Genomic DNA, 17,942 nt, shown 5'->3' with positions numbered 1-17,942 from the left:
TGGCCCACCTCGTTATGTGATGAAATAGACGCCCTCTTCCGATACGCCTTTTGCCTCTCGTAATGGAGATGGTTCTAGGTGGCCAACTTGAGCTACACCTGCTCCAAGGTTGTTGCTTGGAGGCAGAAAGGGCAGACCGTGTTGCAGTTCAGCTCTTGGGCCTTCGCAATGCCTTGGGCGAGGGCACCCATACCCATTTATTGATGACGATGGAGGAGGTTAGCATCTCGGGCCAACTGCTCCGTGAACTGGCAGAGTACTCCAAAGTTCATTTCTCTCGGGTTCCGGTCGTGCTCGACTATCTCGAAATCCTTCTTCCTTGCCTATCAAGATCCCTACGAGATATCACGACCTATTACGAAGACAGAACTCTCACCAAGGAGAATCGCTGGCGGAAGATGTACCACTCGATGACCCAAGAAGCTGGGGGCCTTTCACTACCACAGCGCTTTATTCTTTACAATCGTTTTCTGTCCTTGTTACGGGAGTTGCTATTGAGGTTAGTTGCCAATACTCATTCAACATCCCCAAGAGCCCATAACTCACCGTTGCTAAGATCGCCTAATTTTGACTTCAACACTATGGAATGCACTCGATTGCAGTTGATGCAACTCAGGGAAGCCAGAGGCATTCGTAAGTCAGAGGCTGGCCATATAATGCCAATACTAACATAAGAAGCTCCACCCCCTATTCGCCTTAATTCAACAATTCGTCCCGATTCTGTGCTAGATGATGATTCGGGCATCGCGACTGTTAGTAAATACTGCTAAAACATACAGTATAATCACTTCTGACTATGGTCATAGAATATTCATTGGGCTGAGAAAATCTTCTCTTTACCTCTTCCCTCCCGGACTCCGCTTAAGCATCAGCAGTCGTAAGTCTAGATGAAAACGATAAATCACTTTACTTCCTAACAAGATAATTAGGTCCAAGGCATATGGCCCACACGCTCCCTGGAGTCAAGTTCGCATGCCAAGTGATGCAAGAATCCTTTTCATTCGGTAGGTCTAGGATATCAATAATACACGAGCGTTCTACTTACGATGCAAGTTCTTTCAATGAGCGCCAGATAACCCTGATAGTATATCAGAGTGGTCGAGACAGGTGCCCATATCTCCTCTTGCGAACGTTCCACATGGGAACTCCATGGTTTTCGCTTCGTGGCGCACACGAACTATGTGTCGAACGCAATGGGAGCAGTCTTCAGTTCTGGAGATGGAGTTCCAGTGAGCACTGCCCCAAGATGTGGGCCAATCTTTGCTTCATGACGTGGGAAGGTATGTCGCTACTAGCAAATGCGAACGACAAATTTAGTTGCTAACCTTCTAGAATTGGTGCTCCTGTACTGCTGCTTTTTATCTTTCAAGACACGCAATAGTCTTACAGTGCAGGTTGCAAATGAAGACCTTGCTCTTTGGGGTGAACGCAAATTGTTCCAAGCGTAAGCATTGACCCTGATTATCCTCCTCGCAGCCATACTCATAATAATAGTCGAATCGTGGACGACGGTTTCATGCATTCTCTTATTGTATATGAGGACTATGTGACAAAGGGTATTCGCCTCCACGCTGCAGTCTGGGACGGTGACCTACGCCAATGTCCTGTCTGGACAGCTTTCAGTAAGCCAGCTTCAAGTCCCGAGTTGTCTCATGGGCAGTGGATTAACTACTGTCCTCCAGTCACACATCAGTCAGCCTCCCCTAAATGGATGAGGAGAGTCAGCAAGACCAGAGTTCGACTTGCTGACATTCAGCTCTACGTCTTTTGCCAGGAATACCGGCAGCAAAACCAGCGAGTCAACCGTGCAGGAGCTTTCGAGATCCGATTCGTGAGTGAAGAAGGTTCGTTGCCCTTTCTCGCAAGAGACCACCATCTAACAATGCATATTCAGCGGCCAAGCGTTTCAAAGAGCTATTCTCTCCTGCGCTCATTGACGAGAGCACCGCCACAGAGTCGACACAAACCTAACCCACCAACAGTGTTTCCTGTACGACACAAACTCGACACTTATAATTTCTCCTGTGAATAGTTGTTTTTCCCCCTTGTTCCATTACATGTAGCCTTTCACCTTGCCTCCTGTTTTTTTCTAGCGACGGCGTCCCACGAGAGGAACAACGGTTTGACGATTTACGAATAACGATTTCCCTATTTTTAATAATATAGTTGAAGTCGAGGGCCACAGATTGTACGATACATCACATCCATTTGAGAGTTCACAGGCCCTACTCACGTTTCCATACAATGATAGCAGGGATGTTTTCATGTCGTGGCATTAACTCATGCTACTGTGCCCCTATTCCTCAGCACACATCCACAGTTTTCCAATTGTTTAGTTAGTAGTTTCAAGAACGCTCAGTTTGACAGCATTGTACGCGATAACAATTTCAAAAACTCAAAATTATCTTGTGTTTGCATCCACCTCTTGTGTTCCCCATTTCAACACCCATCATGCCGCGCCTCGTTTAGGTCTTGACGTCAGGCTCGTCACGGCCGACGTGCTCCTTAAACTTGAGAAGCTCTGTGGCAAACTTGACCTCCTCCTTGAGGAAATCTTGAGCGTCCAGTTCGTATTTAGAGGGGTCGTCGGTGTGCTGCTCAATGTACAAGCGAATGGTGGCTCCAGATGAACCAGTGCCGGAGAGTCGAACAACAATTCGACTACCGGAAGAGAAGCCGGCATATAGGCCCTGCTTGGAAGCGACAGAGCCGTCAAGATCGGTGTAAGAGAAGTTGCCAGCCTTGGTAACCTTGCGACCTGGAATAAGTTAGAATAGATTGTCAACCGACATTACAAAATCACTCACCCTCAATGGTGCTGCCCACAAAGTTGGAGTCGTTGACGAGCTTCTCTAGCTCACTAACAACCTTGTTGGCGCCCTCTGAATCGACATCCTCGTAGTCGTAGCGGGTGAAGAAAGTACGACCGTACTTGCCCCAGAATTCCTTCTGGATCTCCTTAATTGATGGGGTGACGCTAGGGTTTTGGACACCAACACCGGCGATGATGTTGAGCCAAGCGATAACAGCCCATAGACCATCCTTCTCACGGATGTGATCACTGCCAGTACCGAAACTTTCCTCACCGCAGATGGACAGCTTCTTGGCGTCGAAGAGAGCGCAGAAGAACTTCCAGCCTGTGGGCACCTCGTAGCAGTCGAGACCCTGAGCCTTAGCAACGAGATCAACGGCGCCACTGGTGGGCATGGAACGAGCGAGACCATTGACGCCGTTTTTCTTGAAGTAGGGAATCAGGTTGGCGTGGTGGGCGATGATAGCCAGGGAATCACCAGGAGAAACGAAGGCATTGGCGCCATAGATCATGTTTCGGTCACCATCACCATCGGAAGCGGCACCAAAAGGAATGTTGTTCTTGTCAACAACCTCGACCAGAGAGTGGGCGTATGTGAGGTTAGGATCGGGGTGGCCACCGTTGAAGTCGGGGCTGGGGACACAATTCTGGATGGCGTTGCTTAAACCAAGCTCCTCTTCGAAGATAGCCTTTCCGTAAGGACCGGTAACACCGTGGAGACCATCGAATAGGACCTTGAAGTCGGGGTGTGTGGAAAAGAACTTCTTGATCAGGTCAAAGTCGAAGATGTCCTTGAGCATAGCAACGTAGTCGGTGGTGCTGTCGATAATCTCAACCTCAAGGTCACCATATGTCTGAGTACCAACGGTGGAGATGTCGACATCGGGAATATCGGCAATCTTGTATGAAGTCAGAGTCTTGGAGAACTCGAAGATCTTGTTGGTAACGGATTCGGGAGCGGGGCCACCGTTGGCGAGGTTGTACTTGATACCAAAGTCGTTTTTGGGGCCTGTTGGTTGTTAGATTTCGGTTTGGGAGAGCAGAATGAGCAGTGAACTCACCACCAGGGTTGTGGCTAGCAGTCAGGAGGATACCTCCGGTAGCCTTGCGCAGACGGATGACATGACTGGCAGCAGGGGTGGAAAGGATGCCGTTCTGGCCGATGACGAGCTTCTTGACCCCGTAGGCGGCACCAATCTTGGCAATAAGCTGGATGACCTCGGGGTTCCAGTATCGGCCATCGCCACCAATAACAAGAAAAGAGCCTATCAATTGGTCAGATCATGGCTCGTGCTGCAGAGCAATTGGATTCATACCCTCAACTCCTTCGGGAATAGAAAGCAGAATGCTAGTGATGAAGGCCTCGCTGTAGTGAGGCTGCTGAAAGACGGTGACCTTCTTGCGAAGACCGGAGCTATCGACATGAGTCAGTTGAGGTTCTATCAAATGACAAAACTGAGGCTCTGAGGTTCAAGTCAAAGAGAAATAAGCAATTCCTCTTCGGCAGCTCCCGAGCAGTGGGGGAACACAACAGGGAGGATCGTCGAGGTCTAGACATACGTTCCGGGCTTCTGGTCTTGGAAGGGCTTAAACTCAACGGTTTGGACGCCCATGATTGCTTGATATCAGTGGTGTATCAATGAACCAAAGCCGTAGGGAAGAGAAGATAGGTAAGAAGCTATAATTATGAGGAGAATTGTTGAGGAGGATACAAAGAGGAGAAGGAACCAGAAGACAGCGGTAGGCGACTGAGACAAAAAGAGGGGAGCTTGAGGGAGCTCCGTGGTGGGGTTCGACGAGATGATATCACTCGAGCTAATGGAGGGGCCAACCAACTAGCACTGTACATGCTAGGCATAGTTAGGTGCGGAAACACAGTCCATCACAGTGCGCTTTGTTTCGTTGGGAGACAACATTCTCACGTAAATATGAGATCGGTCCCCATGATAGAAACTCAGAGAACATAATATGGCTATGGCTTGAAGAGAAGAACCAAGAGTAAAACCCTAGAATGAGTAATTGGTGCCCCATTGGGTACTCAAATGTTGGAGACATTCAAAAAAGAGTATTTGATCTGTCAGTTATGAAGTCGATCTAGTATTGCTCTCATCATGTCATGGAGGCGTGCATTGGCTGAAGAGTTCAATCATGACAACTCGAAAAGTCACATCGGCATGTCCTGTATTGACCAGTTGATAACCCACCTTTTCCCATAGAAACTGTTACCAATTCATTATTTTCCTTTGTTAGGTTTGTTCTTGGCAGGCACAACATCAAACGTCGGCCTGAAGATGACCTCCCTGTAGTATCTAGCCTCCTCAATGCTCTCCAGAATGTCATCCCTCGCCTTGTGCAGACCCTTCTTATTGGGAACCTTATTCACAATCCTCTTGGCTGCCCAGCGTCTTGCAGCCTCCTTGATAGAACTCACGTCAAGAATCCTGTGATGCAGATGTCTCATGACCCGCTTGTAGGGTTCACGTCGCAGAAACGCCCTATCGCAATGCACACTGTTACCCGCAAGAAGACCACGTTTGCGCTCAGGGATGAAGCGTGTTATGTACTCATACAGAGCGTCTGCGGCTTGCTCCGGAGTAGTTGTGGATTCGAGAACAGCAGCGGTGAGGCCAGAGTCTGCGTGTGTCTTTGTGCACCATTCGTCCATCTGGTCAAGACGGGACTGGGGGAAGTGGATGATTGCGTGGAACCCCTCCTCATCAAGAATCTCGAGATTTCCTGTGGTGATGATACAGTAGATCTCGATGATTTCGTCGTTGTCTTGATCCAGGCCAGTCATCTGTCGACGATGTGAGTTGATGCTCCTTGTACCACGTAGCAGTACATACCTCGCAGTCAATCCAGACAAGAGGATCATCGCTGGCGCTCTTGGGCTGGTTATCAGCCTGCACTTCTGCTACCGTCGACATTGTTGTGAGTTTCGGTGGTTGCAATGTAACGTTGATGTTTGAATCTGGCTTTTCTCATAAGAGATCAGTACTCGAGTAGTGGGGTATGATCCATTCAGAACCCATTAAACTTCCAGTTAGTGCATGCCTACAGTTAATCAATGCGCTGGAACGTTGCGTGTATTAATGAGCTCTACCTCATTGGCCGTCATTGTCAACTTCAACCACACGATATACGAAAACAATTCCGCAAAGACACAGCTTTCAGCCTCAACTGAGAATACGTATTACGCATAATAGGTCCTTTTGTTTGTGATTATTCAGCAGAGATTCTCCGTACGATAATAGCTCTCCTTGTGCTGCCTGCGAGGCACCCGCGAATTATATCGGATGTCTGGCTTCTTCATTTAATCCCCCTCAAGGCAGATACTTAACTTTAACAGCCTTGAACACATATATAAACAAACATTATCGTGTCTACACACTTTCGCTACTTGATTTATGATTCTTCATTTCTTACCATGTCTCAACTGAAGAACGTCTTAACAAAGCTCACCAAAGCTCAAGATGGAGATACCGAACCACAACCAGAGACTCTTGTCTCCAAACCCCCTCCCAAGCCTGAGATGTCAGTGGCACCACCACGCTTCCTCATCATCGGCGCTGGATCACGAGGGCAGAACTACGCCGCAGCAATCGACAGCGTATCCAATGGCGTTGTCGCCGCTGTTGCTGAACCCTTGAAGTTCAAGCGCGAGTCCCTCGGCCGAGCTCACATCTGGGGTGAAGGCTCCCCTGGAGAAGGCCAGTCTTTCCATGACTGGCGAGAATTCTTTGCATATGAGCAGGATCGTCGAAGGCGAGCTGCTTCGGGTGAAGGGAATGTACCGGAAGGTGTTGATGGAGTCTTTGTTTGCGTACTCGACGAGATGCACCGTGAGGTTATCGTCGGTCTTGCACCACTAGGGCTACACATTATGTGTGAGAAACCTCTTGCGTGTTCCCTTCAAGACTGCATCGACATGTACAAGGCCATGCGTCCCTCTCAATCCACCAAGATCTTCTCAATCGGCCATGTGCTGCGATACAGCCCACACAACATCATGCTCCGCAAGCTTCTCATTGAGGAGCGTGTCATCGGCGAAATTTCAAGCGCTGTACACACAGAGCCCGTAGGTCAGTAAAGATGGCACAAAATCATAGATCCATTCGAAAATACAAGCCGATGCTTGATATGTAACTGACTAAAATATGAATAGGTTGGTGGCACTTCACGCACTCATATGTCAGGGGAAACTGGCGCAACGAGAATACCACTGCGCCATCCTTGTTGACTAAGAGCTGCCACGATATCGATCTGTTGCTCTGGCTGCTCTGCTCTCCTGAGAAACCAGGACAGGGAGAGCCACATCTCCCTGAAACGGTCTCATCTGCTGGGAACCTTCATCTCTTCAAGAAAAGTCGTAAGCCCAAGGCTGCAGGGTCGGCAACAAACTGCATGAAATGCCCCCTCGGAGACGAAGGGTGCAAATTCTCTGCAAAGAACATTTACCTGGGCCCCAAACTCAAGGGTCTGCAGGCCGGCAACACAAGATGGCCAGTCAGTATCGTCGTCCATGACATTGAAGACTACCCCTCCCACCAGAAGAAGGAAGAAATGTTGATCAAGGCTCTGGAGGAAGACTATGACGAGTCTACACCAAAGTCGGAGATCCAAGCTCGTAACTGGTTCGGTCGTTGTGTCTTTGAAGCTGACAACAATGTCTGTGACGACCAGTTCGTCACCATTACCTGGCCCGAGTCCACCAAGCCTTCAAAGACAGCTACTCTGCATATGGTCGCTCAGACAACAAAGATCTGCGAACGCTACTCTAACTTTTATGGCGAACATGGCGAGGTTCACGCTAATTCACGTCGCATCGTTGTTGAGGATTTCAAGACAGGCGAGGTGAAGACATATCATCCTCGTGTCGAAGATCTTGGCCATGGTGGCGGAGACTTGGGTCTGACACGCCAGTTTGTCATGGCATGTGATCGCGTCAAGAACCATGACTGGGAGGCTCCTCGTGCTCAAGATGAGTTTATTGGATGCACTCTTGAGGAGGTGCTGCGAAGCCATGCTATGGTCTTTGCGGCTGAGGAGGCGAGACTTGGTCGTAAGGTGCTTGACTGGAAAGAATGGTGGAACGAGGCTGTTGGAGAGAAACTGGAAACTCACAGGCATGCATAATGTCAGCTTGGCAATGGATTTCTGAAGTAATGGTGACTAATGGTCAGAAAGATTTCATTATTAGTATATACACTTTATGGTTTTGTGAAATAAGCAAGTTTGGCTTGGGCATTATCATGTTTGTAAATTCGTCAACTAATAAACCATTAGGTTCGTTCTGAGAACAGAAATATACCAACTCATGCAATCAAATATTCATGCAAATCCCTTCAAGTGTGAAACCTCACATGTCTTTGCAAAAAAGAACCTGCTATCTTTATGAATCCTCCATCGTCCAGAATGAAACTCCCATTACTCCCATGAAACCACCAACGACACGTCTAGCTCAGCTCAGCTCTGTTGCCCTCATTTCCCAAAGGTTGGACAGCAGGTAGTTCCTGAACATGCTGTTGAGGGGCTCCCTCGGGGCCGTCCTTGTTGGGACCCGGGCTGGGTGTGAAATGAGGAGGGGGTGATGCGGATGGAGCTCCGTAGCCGCCGACACCATACTGAGAAGGATACTGTGTTTGCTGAGGGTACTGGCCCTGGAAGTTCTGGGGCTGGGGAGAGTAGCCGCTATATCCAGGCTGTTGGTATCCTTGGGGTTGACCGTAGGGAGCTGCCAATGAGGGGTCGTATGCCTGCTGGTAGCCACCCTGGTAGTTTGAGGGGACTCCAGAGGGGTAGGCGGCGTTGGAAGGTGATGAGGGTACGAAGCTGGGCCCTGGGCTCTGGGGTCCTTGGGCCATGGGAGGTTGGTTTTGTGTACCATCGCCGGGTGTAGCAGCAGCAGCAGCAGCAGGAGTTGTCTTGTTGCGGCGGCGGAACAGAAGAAAACCAGCGAGGCCAACGAGGGCGAGAGCAGCGACACCACCGACAACACCACCAGCAATGGCGCCAACGTTGGTACTGCTGCCGCCACCACCATTATCAGCACTTGTGGAGGTTGCCGCAGCACTGGTCGTTGTGGACGATCCGTCGTCGGTTGTCGTAGAGGGATTCTCGGTGACGGATGAATCGTCGCTTGTTGTTGTCGAACTGAAAGCCAAAGGATCGGAAAAGAGAAGCGGCGAGCTACCAGAAGTGGTGTCACACACAAACAAAGTGTAATCATCGCCATTTGTTTTGCCAGCCAGCGTCAAACAACTAGGAGCTTTTCTATCACTAAGATTCAGTTAGTACGAAGCAACACATCTCTGGGGTCACGAAACCACTGACCAGCAGACAGTATGGGCATCCGTCAAAGATTGACAAGATTCGACGGATAGAGTATAAGGGATGCATGCTGTTTTGACGGAGTTGCAAGTCCTCCCAGTTTCACAACAGCCTACAAACCCATCGGAATAACTGCAAGTGGCCGACAGACTGTTGATACACGTGAAGGAGCCTATTGGAGACTAGTTAGTCGCGCAATTTCAAAACGCTCACTGGTTTCCTCTGTCTGAACATATATACGGTGTCCTGTGGTGACTGCTTTGGGTTTATGTTGACTCACTTCCAATTACGTTGAACGCGCATGTGTCGGCTCCCAGAGATCGTTTGCCAAGGGCAAAATTCATATCCATAGCACCGGCAAGCTTAGGTGCATCGGTTGGTACGGGTGACCATCCCATGGCGATCTGGTGTTGTTCTCCTGCTTCTGGACCATAAGCGTCTGTCTGTCGGGGTGGTTCCCAAGATGCTTCTTGATGTGACTTCAACCAAGCGGCCGTGGCGGTTGAGCTGAGTGCTCCTAGAGCAAAGAGAGTAGTAGAGCGATGCATCGTAGTCTAGTACTGTCGTACTTCGATTCGACAAAGATAGGGGGTTATTCGATCGCTATTCTGATGGTTGAGAAATTCGGTTTATCTTTCGAGGTCTTTCATGCGACTGCCTGGTTTCTGCTGGCCAAGGGGCGAGAGGAGTTTCGCCTCGTAGCTACGGTATGGTATATCTTGCGGTGTAAGTGAGTTCGTGCCCCACGATGCGAAGCTATTCAAGCGTGTTGGAGCAGTAACCGACTTCACAGCACAGCAACGATATGTATTTGACAAAGAGGAAAAGTACAGTAAGGCAGGGGTCAATGGGGGTTTTGTCTGTTGTCCGCCTGTACTATTTGGGGCCAAAAGGTGCAATTCGGCCCCGGCCAAGACTTGCAGGCCATCGATGCTGTCCGTCTGTGAGGTACATTGGGCGCACCGTCCAAGTACATCCAGCATGTGGTGTCGGGGTACTGCAACAGGGGCGAGCCTTGATGGGACTAGGTAGACAAGATCAATGGCCACAGCCCCAGGGACTGTTCTGTCTTTCTGAGTGCACCAAAATCACGGCCCCCTGCTCATTCAGTCATTCTAGTGAGATCCCTACGTCTAGTGGCGTTGCTGGTAGGCGATCATTGGCGCGAGGGATCTTTAGCGCATCGAGCTGAACTGACCCCTGTTCGAATTCAAAAGCTTGAGGTTGCGACTTACAAGGATGTGAGCATCTGTTCAGCCTTTTGAAACTCAGCCCCCGACCAGCTCAAGAAACAACCCGACGACTTTCAAGAGGCTCAGTCTCTTGACAGATCAGGCTTATGTAACCCCGACTTCGGCCAGCAGTGAGTATCAACTCAACCTATAGATGCAGTCGCTGACTACTATTGCGGCTTTCACTTGGATATTCAGATGGTTGAAGCATTGTAAGAAATCGAGTTGGTTACCTAATCCCGTGTTCCTCGTGAACTCATAATAGGTTCCCTTTCCGACCTTAACAACTGCATCCACAGCCCTCACAAACACCCCAAGCACAGTCGGCTTCGCCAGCAAATGCCTTCTTGCAGTCGCTATCATAGTGACAAGAAACCCAGTTACCATCACCCCATCCCCAGTTCCATTTGGCCCAACACCACGTGCCACTTTGTCTAACCGAGTTGTCGGTTTTGACGTCGCACTTCTTCCAGCACCATCCTTTATCGCAGCCGTATGTCTTCTTGCCGTTGTAGCAAGCTCGTTTTTCAAAGATGTTCTCATTACGAGTAGTGAGATCAGATGCTGCCTCTGGGTTGGATGGCATTGAGTGGACGCCAATGGCACAGTATGCCACGAGGCTGGCGAAGGTAGTACTGAACTTCATATTGAAGAGACTTGCTTGGTAGCTGACAGTAGCAGGAGATGAGATGAGATGATCAAGTGAGAATGTGTTGAGGATGATAGTTGTCTTTCACCTGAACATCATGTCTCTTTTATACTTGTTCCTTACCACCATTTGACTTGCACAAGGTGATCCTCGTGCAGGAGCCGACGCGTTTAATTCTGAACAAAAATCTCGTGAACTCTGAAGATGGACCAACAGCATGATACTACTACGAAAGAGGATAGCTGAAGGGAGAGACACGGACGTTCAACAAGGTTGTTGAAGATAGAACCAACAACATCATGCGACTGTATACTCGATGAGGATAAGTCAATGAGCTTCTGCTCGTGAACGAGGCAGGTCTGGATGTGATAGCAGAACCAACAGCATTATACTACTACAAGAAGAACTGGCTATGGATAGTCCTGCCGGGTTGTTAGAGACAGAGACGACACACGAGCCAATACTAAGCCTGGATATGGAGTAGGCGTATGGAGTAGAAAGGGAATACTCGTCGTACAGCACCTCGATGTTGAAGACAGAACCAACAACACTACCAGGTTGTTGAAGACATGACTAGCACATCGGTGGATCCAATACTAGCCAGGCAGGTTGTTCGACGCAGGGGCGAAAGGTTCACCGTATATGTTGAGTGATCAAGTTTGGTGAGTCCTGTACATGATACTGTAAGATATTTGGTCCATCTGTTTCTATGTAAAGATATGTACAGAGTATGCTTCAAGTCCCTAATGTATGTCAGGTCACGTATTTATCTCTGTCAGTCTGCGTGAAGTCTTTAGCATCATGAGGTAAAGTGGTTTGACGCCCAGCTTGGCGCTAGATCGGTCTCGATTCACTTCTGTAAGTCACGCTCAGTCACAACTGGACTATTTCGACCAGGGTTGATGTATGCAGAGGGATCCTGATGAGTTGACCATACGGAGCAGATCCAACAGCAATATCTTTCAATTCAAACCCAAGTCCGCCGAGTTCTGAAGCTCAAGCCGGAGCGATATCGATTCAGTAAGGAGCATTCGATAAATTCAATCCTGAGTAGCATGGTTGGGTGATGGTGACTGAGGTTTAGAGTCTACAAGGGTTCCTGTATACATGCAATGAAAGTTGCACAGAACTATCTTCTGATTGTCACCTCGTCTAAGTTTCTCTATCCAGCTATGCCCTCGCGTTGTGTTGTGTTGCGTTGTGTTGTTCAAGTTGGCTCCGCCTCAAGCATGTGGCCGCTGTGCTCTCGGGCTCGCCTCACAGTTGCACAAGGGCCTCTCAACACAGAATAGACAAAACAGACTATTGTATGCACTTGCAGGAGACTGGTCGGTTGTGGTCAAGGGTCCGTCCGCTCTGGGCCATGGTTAACCAACGTAGGTATGTATCTGTATCTCAATTCAATTGACGTCGTCTCCATTAAGATCGTCAGGCCAAGAATTTTGTGTTCAAGTGTAAGCCACCTCCGCAACCGCAGTCATGAATGATTTTGTGCCGACGATGCGGTTCCCCTGTAATAATCAAAGATAGAAACAATCAGACCAAAGACTAACATCGACTTTTCCCCATATGAGTGATAGTTGAGAAAAGTACCTGCGCTGTACGACAGAGGTACCTTGAGAACCCAACTAGCAGCAACAGGGCAACGGCTTACAGCACACTAAGTATCAAGCGTTTGCCTCTAGCCATTCATTGGCTGGCTGAGTTAGACGTGGTCTCCCGTGATTTCCGTTGATTTGCCTGGCTTTTGACGCAAATTGCCGAAATGGGTATGTGAGTATACCCGCCTCGCTCGTGAGTGGTCCTCGCACAGGTGGCCCAGAATAGCATGTCGCTCCCCGATACCACAGCACCAAGGGCGTTGAGTTAAGCTTGATAGATGGAGCCAGAGGTTGGCTATGCTGAGCTTAATCACAGCATATGACACAGGCACTTTAGGTACTGTCTTCTCTGTGCTTCCAACTCAACAGACAGTGTCCATCCGAGACGTTCCCCGAGGTGGCATTCAATTCACTGCCAAGAGTGGTTGGAGCGACCCGTGCCGAACAGTGTGGGCTTCTGAGACCCTGCTGCATGGGTTGGCCATGGATAATCAGCCTCTCGGTGAGTGGCAGATTGCTCAAGTCCCAAAAGCAATGGCCATAAACGCCCAATTCCGCTTGGTCTCCATAGATGGGCAGTCACTAAAATCTGACGCTGGACTACAGCGCCGGGTCTCATTTCAGCCGATTTATGTATGTACATATGGCTGCGTGCTCCTTGTTCCTTTCTCTCCGTCGACTCATTGTAGGGCGTGGATGCCAACAGGGGGGAAATCTTTGGTAGCTCATACATAGGAACAGCAACTAACCCTTTGAGGGCGTTATCGGCTTGACGACTAGCCTTGCACAGCATAGCGTACAGGGCTTGGAAAACGGCGATGCAGAGCTAGGATTTGCTAATCTTGTGAGACGATATTTGAATGAGGGCAAGATTGACAGTCTGAACGATGAAATCTTTGTCCGGGCGGAACCCATTCCCGTCCAATGTTACCTCGCGGAATTAGCCATGCTATTGGGAACAATGAACTGTCGCATCACAAACCGCCAAAGAGTGTTTGCTATGCATCATGAATTCATCATGGGCTACAAATAGAACGTTAATTGATAGCCACGGCCTAGAACAAGGTAGCCAGTCTTCGGTATTCATCTCCTCCTTCTCTAGTTGGCTGTTGTATCTCAGCCTTGAATTTCTTGGCTTACCACGAAACATAGCCACGGAAAGATTATACGAAGCTAATTTCAGGCTAGTGCACAGATTGCACACCTTTGAAGCAGCCAGAGAACGCCCTGCAAATAGTTTGTCAACAGCAAAGCCAGCTAACTTATACTCAAAAGTCAATACTATAACGGCACTATCGAAACTTACTGGCAAAGCGCCGTAAGCTGAGTTGTAAAACATCTTCTTTCACACCGACAGCTCCGTGCTCTGTCATGTATTGTTTCCACGGAGTCTCCGCATGACAAAACGAGAAGGCATGGATAGCGGAGTTGAGACGAAGGAAGACCTTTATCGACCCAGCTTTGCCTTGTGGAGTGGGAGGCTGGTTCGATGGAGGTGACCTAGAGAATTATAGCCGAAACGGCAACTATACAGTGAACCCCTGTCGAAGGATCTGGGTGCTTACCAATGTTGTTCCAACACCAACACTTGAGAGAAACTCCACGGAACAGCGAGATTTCAAAGCTTCAAGATGAGACCGACCTGCAAAACACCGATCAAAAACGACCCGTGCTTTGTAACAGGAATCTATCGTGGAAGTGACAGAGCTGAAGCCTGATTGGCTAATCATCATGCAGAAACTAACCATCCAGGATCATATTTCTCAAGGGACATGCCGTCTCATGCCATTTGCTTAGAAGTGTAATATTCGCCATGGAGCTGGACAGTATAAAGAAACAAGTGTTTCTTCCTCTATCAGCATAATCATCACCATCAACCGAGCAAGCCAGCAAGCAAGAGACCGAAGTTCTCAAACACCACCACACAACAACCAACATAGTTGACAGTCAACAAAACACTCTCCTCAGTATGTTTTCTGAAGCCAAACCACTCCCTCCCGTCAAGAGATTCATCACCACCCATGACTCCAACGGGAACGCCATCTGGGATGAGACTATCCCCATTCAAGTTGAGGGGAACCGCAGCGGTGGCTTCACGACTCACGTCTCATATGTGAACGAGGATGGCACCAACACTCTGACAGGTGACAACGACCTCAAGTCATACAGAGAAAATCCCACCGAGAAGGACATTGCTCCAGCTTCTGGCTCTGCCCTTAGAGTTGTCGACTTTTGGCCTGGCTTCCCCGCTATCATGCATCGGACTGCCAGTGTCGACTATGGCATAATCGTTGACGGCCAGATTGACTGTATCCTCGACAATGGGGCCACCAAGACCTTCCGCAGAGGCGACATTATCATCCAGAGGGGAACTAATCACGCCTGGAAGAACACTGGAACTGAAGTTTGTCGCATCTGCTTCACCCTTTTACCTTCGCCACCCGTCAAGATCCGAGGCGACGAGCTCGAGGTACACGGCTTCGCTGATTTTCCGCGACTCGCAGAACAATCGACCGTCTGAGCCGGTAATCATCACAGGATGAGGGAGGCAAAGCAAGTACATTAATAATAATCGATCATGTCACACTATTGTACAAACCATCGCCTGCCCCTGCGAATGCAATTCGACTTTTGTTCTCAGTCACCCATTCTACAATTTGAACCCCGTGCCATCTTCATCGATTCTGTGACCAAGCTCCTACCACCCTTTAGTGATGCTTTGTAATTCCGTCAGGAAAGCGAAGCACAGCGGTCGGCGTAGGTCCTTCTTGATACGCTCGAATCGGCTTTCGTCGTGCTTGGTGACGAGTCCATGTCTTACCATAAAATCCAGCATCACCAGTCCGCAGTTAGGCTTCCATCGATTGCTGCTCAGGCTTTCCGTCACTTCAGGTACTCCCATGGGCTCAAATCTCTCGATTGCGCTCTCCATCTTCTTCGGTCGAAAGCTTGGGTTGGTGATCTTGAGATCGTAGACGAATCGCAGGCCGGGCTCGAGGTGCTTGTTGTAGAAGTCGCCCGCACTCTCGTCTTTGAGGTCGAAGAACGTAATGGACGAAGCCCTCTCTACGGTCCCAACGTGGATACGCATCTGATTGTCCCCATCACCGCCCCCCATTTCCTCAAAGAATACTTGTCGTGTCTGGTGGTCTATGGTCAGTCCAGCCTCCTCTCTTGCCTCCCGTGCCAGCGTCTTGCAAGGAGCTAGCTGTCCATCTATCGTGTCGTTGGTATCTGCGCCTCCAGCTACGATCTGATCTAGCATCCCAGGATAGCTGTAGTTGGGGTCTCTGGAGCGATGTGAGACCCAAATTTGATCAATGGTTTCCTTGCCATCTTCCTCCTTTACTCTGTAGACATTAAGATGAACGCCCACCGTTAAGACCCCCAGGACTCCTCGTAATGGCAAAGGAATGCGCAAGGGCAAGACGTTGACTCCTGGGTCAGCTAGGTGAATTGGGCAATACTCCTGATCTGCTTCCTCTGTCACCTTCCACAGACTGAAGGCGGGGAACTTATCTGCGTTGGCGGCTAAGAGCTTTTGAAATGCGATCTTGCAAGCTTCTGCAGGAGAGGGAACGTGAGAAATCCCGTCTACAGCAAGATAGTTGTTACTCCTTGCGATGGTAATTCTCCGAACTTCGTCGCCTTTCTCATTAACCGTTTCACAATGAAACCATTTAGCGTCCCACTGGATCTTCATGCAGTCTTCCTCCCGGACATATCCCACAACTTCGTCGATACCTTCGATGAACAACTTCCACAGGCTTGCATACTCATCGAGAAGGCTGGCTTTGTTGGCCCTCTCGATGACTCCGTACAGACTACTCATGGCAAGTATCGAAGTATGAGTATTGGTATGATGCTGATAAATGTGTTTGCAACTTAAAGGTGGTGGTTCAAGTTGCGGCGAGGCTGTAACCAGAAATGGTGTTGGATGTGCAAACTTTGTTGAAGCCATGGCGAAGACGTTGAAAAAGAGCTTGTAAGGGAAGGTAAGTTTGCAACGTTGGGAAAGAAGGCTCCGGTGAATGCAAACAGCCGTTCCATGAGGTCAGTGAAGGAAGGATCGTTGTTGAAAACCCCCCAAGGCCTTGCAGTGAAAAAGTCCGTTTGCGCTTGCATGGATTTGATGGATGAATATAGATACCCATGAAATAAGGTAAAGTGAGGTACTGCCTGTCTGCCGCCTGCAATTGGGTGTCCAGTCTGGTCCGTGAACCGCAGCCTCGGGTGGCCACTGCCTTCTTGCCCGCAACTGGATGAACAAATCTTCGTGATTCGGGCAGGATTGGCAGTAGCAGCTACTTGTCTGCGAGATGTCGGCACGTAATATCCCCTTAATACTTGTGGTTCACAGTTCTGAGAAGGAACTCAGGTAAACCTCCCCTTGCAGCCAGACGAGCTTTCCGAGTCATGAGGACGGCTGTGTTTAAATTTTGGTGCAACAGGCGGCTTGTGTTATATGGACTGGACGTAAGCGCATGCGTGAGTAATTGTGATAGTGGTTTGTGACTGTCTGTGATTGAGGGGATGCTCCCTGCGTTTTTGTTAGTGTATCTCGATGAAAGTGCAGTTGCTGATCGGTTCAGGGTTTCAGGGTACCTATGTACTGTTGTCTAGGACATACATGCGGAGTACACATGCATTTATTCGCACTTCTTGGTACACCCAAGTGAGAGCTTGCGCGAATTAGAAGGCATCCAGCTGACTTTGTACCCGGATAAATTGAGCATGTACGGATAGTTGGAACTAACCTACTAATTGAGAGGTCCTGAGAGGTCCATTCAATAGGTAGTCTCACTTTTGTTGCCCGTACCTTACCTTATCTCAAACTCGATAGGTGGTCTAGTAGCGGGCGGGAACAGGGGCCGGACACCCGCCCGCTCGCCCGCAGAACAGGGGCTTGACGGCGCTGAGCCATAGCCGACCGAACTCGAATTCGAGATGAGGGATTAGACTGGACAGTGCAATACAATACAATGTTTTCCATCCTGATCAAGTTTTTATTGTTCTTTGGCTATTGTATCTTACTCAGCTTATTGCCGTAAGTCAGCGATTGTGTTTTCTGATTCTTCTGTACACCCTTGCCCCAGCTCTTGGTTCGGTACCATTGACCAGTCCTCCGGTTCCATCTCATACCAGTAGAGTGGTCCTCACCGGGGTTATGTGCCTGTGTGACACTACATACGAAATCAAGTGTGTAGAGTGAAATAAAATGATGTGACGTGATGTGAAGCAAGTAGAGCATTGATGAATGCTGTCCGTCCTTATGCGCCTGTGATCCTGTGCCGGTTGCCCGTGTCATACCCATATCC

The 17,942-nt window shown here is 49.1% G+C and overlaps 8 protein-coding genes; 3 read left to right on the top strand and 5 right to left on the bottom strand.

The window, feature by feature from the left end:
- Positions 1-62: 62 nt before the first annotated feature.
- FFUJ_00898 (uncharacterized protein) lies at positions 63-1,971 on the top strand (the record flags this gene model as incomplete). XM_023569940.1 has 10 exons in its annotated part: positions 63-499; positions 557-633; positions 679-752; positions 807-877; positions 930-1,004; positions 1,054-1,280; positions 1,333-1,444; positions 1,495-1,622; positions 1,683-1,844; positions 1,895-1,971. 10 exons carry the CDS (start codon positions 63-65, stop codon positions 1,969-1,971), a joined length of 1,440 nt encoding a protein of 479 aa, XP_023424624.1.
- A 494-nt stretch (positions 1,972-2,465) lies between these two features.
- FFUJ_00899 (probable PGM2-phosphoglucomutase, major isoform) lies at positions 2,466-4,425 on the bottom strand (the record flags this gene model as incomplete). XM_023569929.1 has 5 exons in its annotated part: positions 2,466-2,758; positions 2,808-3,821; positions 3,874-4,077; positions 4,129-4,226; positions 4,373-4,425. The coding sequence occupies 5 exons, from the start codon at positions 4,423-4,425 to the stop codon at positions 2,466-2,468; spliced, it is 1,662 nt and encodes a 553-aa protein (XP_023424623.1).
- Positions 4,426-5,045: 620 nt separating this feature from the next.
- FFUJ_00900 (probable REX2-putative 3`-5` exonuclease) lies at positions 5,046-5,739 on the bottom strand (the record flags this gene model as incomplete). XM_023569918.1 has 2 exons in its annotated part: positions 5,046-5,609; positions 5,659-5,739. The coding sequence occupies 2 exons, from the start codon at positions 5,737-5,739 to the stop codon at positions 5,046-5,048; spliced, it is 645 nt and encodes a 214-aa protein (XP_023424622.1).
- A 500-nt stretch (positions 5,740-6,239) lies between these two features.
- On the top strand, positions 6,240-7,948 carry FFUJ_00901 (related to dehydrogenases and related proteins; the record flags this gene model as incomplete). XM_023569907.1 has 2 exons in its annotated part: positions 6,240-6,894; positions 6,978-7,948. 2 exons carry the CDS (start codon positions 6,240-6,242, stop codon positions 7,946-7,948), a joined length of 1,626 nt encoding a protein of 541 aa, XP_023424621.1.
- Positions 7,949-8,268: 320 nt separating this feature from the next.
- FFUJ_00902 (uncharacterized protein) lies at positions 8,269-9,690 on the bottom strand (the record flags this gene model as incomplete). XM_023569896.1 has 4 exons in its annotated part: positions 8,269-8,651; positions 8,697-9,091; positions 9,146-9,314; positions 9,423-9,690. The coding sequence occupies 4 exons, from the start codon at positions 9,688-9,690 to the stop codon at positions 8,269-8,271; spliced, it is 1,215 nt and encodes a 404-aa protein (XP_023424620.1).
- Positions 9,691-10,654: 964 nt separating this feature from the next.
- On the bottom strand, positions 10,655-11,020 carry FFUJ_00903 (uncharacterized protein; the record flags this gene model as incomplete). The annotated part of the gene is made up of 1 exon (XM_023569885.1): positions 10,655-11,020. One exon carries the CDS (start codon positions 11,018-11,020, stop codon positions 10,655-10,657), a length of 366 nt encoding a protein of 121 aa, XP_023424619.1.
- Positions 11,021-14,593: 3,573 nt separating this feature from the next.
- On the top strand, positions 14,594-15,145 carry FFUJ_00904 (uncharacterized protein; the record flags this gene model as incomplete). Its single annotated transcript, XM_023569874.1, has 1 exon — positions 14,594-15,145. One exon carries the CDS (start codon positions 14,594-14,596, stop codon positions 15,143-15,145), a length of 552 nt encoding a protein of 183 aa, XP_023424618.1.
- Positions 15,146-15,322: 177 nt separating this feature from the next.
- Positions 15,323-16,585, bottom strand: FFUJ_00905 (uncharacterized protein; the record flags this gene model as incomplete). XM_023569863.1 has 2 exons in its annotated part: positions 15,323-15,715; positions 15,758-16,585. 2 exons carry the CDS (start codon positions 16,583-16,585, stop codon positions 15,323-15,325), a joined length of 1,221 nt encoding a protein of 406 aa, XP_023424617.1.
- Between the last annotated feature and the right edge of the window lie 1,357 nt (positions 16,586-17,942).

The sequence above is a fragment of the Fusarium fujikuroi genome, chromosome FFUJ_chr01, assembly GCF_900079805.1.
Source record: "Fusarium fujikuroi IMI 58289 draft genome, chromosome FFUJ_chr01".
Classification (NCBI taxonomy): Eukaryota; Fungi; Ascomycota; class Sordariomycetes; order Hypocreales; family Nectriaceae; genus Fusarium; species Fusarium fujikuroi.
Note: the sequence above shows the minus strand (reverse complement) of the source record. Positions and strands in the feature narration are given on the sequence as shown.